Below are 1495 nucleotides of genomic sequence, written 5' to 3'. Positions count from 1 at the left end.
ACGAGCCCCAGCCCCAGAAGTCCCAGGTGTTCCCATTCTGTGATCAGCACAGAACACACAAACCTCACCATGGAGTTTGCGCTGGGCTGGGTTTTCCTGGTTGCTCTTTTAAAAGGTAATTCATGGTGAACGAGGGACACTGAGTCTGTGAATGGATATGAGTGAAACAGTGGATGTGTGACAGTTTCCTGACCAACATGTCTTGTGTCTGCAGGTGTCCAGTGTGACGTGCAGCTGGTGGAGTCTGGGGGAGACCTGGTGAAGCCTGGGGGGTCCCTGAGACTCACCTGTGTAGCCTCTGGATTCACCTTCAGTAGCTATGACATGAACTGGGTCCGCCAGGCTCCAGGGAAGGGGCTGCAGTGGGTCGCAGCAATTAGTTATAATGGAGGTAGCACATACTACGCAGACTCCGTGAAGGGCCGATTCACCATCTCCAGAGACAACGCCAAGAACACGCTGTATCTGCAGATGAACAGCCTCAAGACCGAGGACACGGCCACATATTACTGTGCGAAAGACACAGTGAGGGGACCTCACTGGGAGCTCACACACAAACCTCCCTGCTGGAGGGGATCTGCACCACCAGGGGGCGCACACTATGCACACTTCTCCTTTGTGTTCCCAGGCGCAGGTGCACATGGAGGTTACAGGCAGGTTTCCTGTCAGTCTGGGGCTTCCTCTCCACACAGCAGTTTCCCCGGGAAGCGTCCCTGGTTATATGATTCTGTGTTTATGTATTAACTCTCTGAATTAGCAACTGGGTTGTCATAGGGAAAGTAGACTAACATGCACAAAGACACAGTTGTTTGCACTTGCTTACCCCAGTCCCTCAACATGAGTGAATTACAGATTCCTGAGGCACAACAGCTGCACCTTTACAGGATTCCCAGATGTGCTCCCTGTGCAGCCAGGACCACAGGATCCCACAGCTCCTTATCCTCACCCAGCCCTTGTCCCAGTCAAACAACGTGACACTTTCTTCATAGCCCTTTGCTACTCAGGAATTTAAATGAGCTACAGCTTTATTCAAGTACTCTAAAGGAGAGACAAACAATCTCCATGTATTAGTCAAGATTCCCCTGAGGAACACAACCCAAAGGTCATTGGTTTCCATAACTAAATATGTTGAGGAGTCCCATGATCTACTGTCACAGCTGAAGACCCAGGAAAACCAGTGATGTAATTTTTGTCTGATTCTGACTAGTGTCTAGTCTCAGAACGTGGAGAGCTGATGATGTAACTCTCAGAAAAAGGGCCGTAGGAGACCAATATTCCAGTTCAAACAAGCACATGGGAAGTAAAAATGAGGGAAATGGGGGAAATGAAGCTGGAAAGAAGAGGAAAATTAAAATATTGCATCACAAACATACACTTAGGGAAATCAGCAACTCCATAAACTGTAATAATATTCTTTTGAAAGGAGTCCCAAAATAATAAGAGGGAGAAAAAGGCGGATACATTTTAGCTGAGTGAATATAGTGAAAATTTCCAC

At 47.9% G+C, this 1495-nt stretch overlaps 1 gene segment (V, D, J or C); it reads left to right on the top strand.

Moving 5' to 3' along the window:
* Positions 1 to 759, top strand: LOC123386306. The segment is given in 2 exon segments: positions 1 to 115; positions 215 to 759. Coding segments are annotated over 2 exon segments (576 nt in total).
* The last annotated feature ends 736 nt before the right edge of the window (positions 760 to 1495 follow it).

This window comes from Felis catus, chromosome B3 (genome assembly GCF_018350175.1).
Source record: "Felis catus isolate Fca126 chromosome B3, F.catus_Fca126_mat1.0, whole genome shotgun sequence".
Lineage (NCBI taxonomy): Eukaryota > Metazoa > Chordata > Mammalia > Carnivora > Felidae > Felis > Felis catus.
Note: the sequence above shows the minus strand (reverse complement) of the source record. Positions and strands in the feature narration are given on the sequence as shown.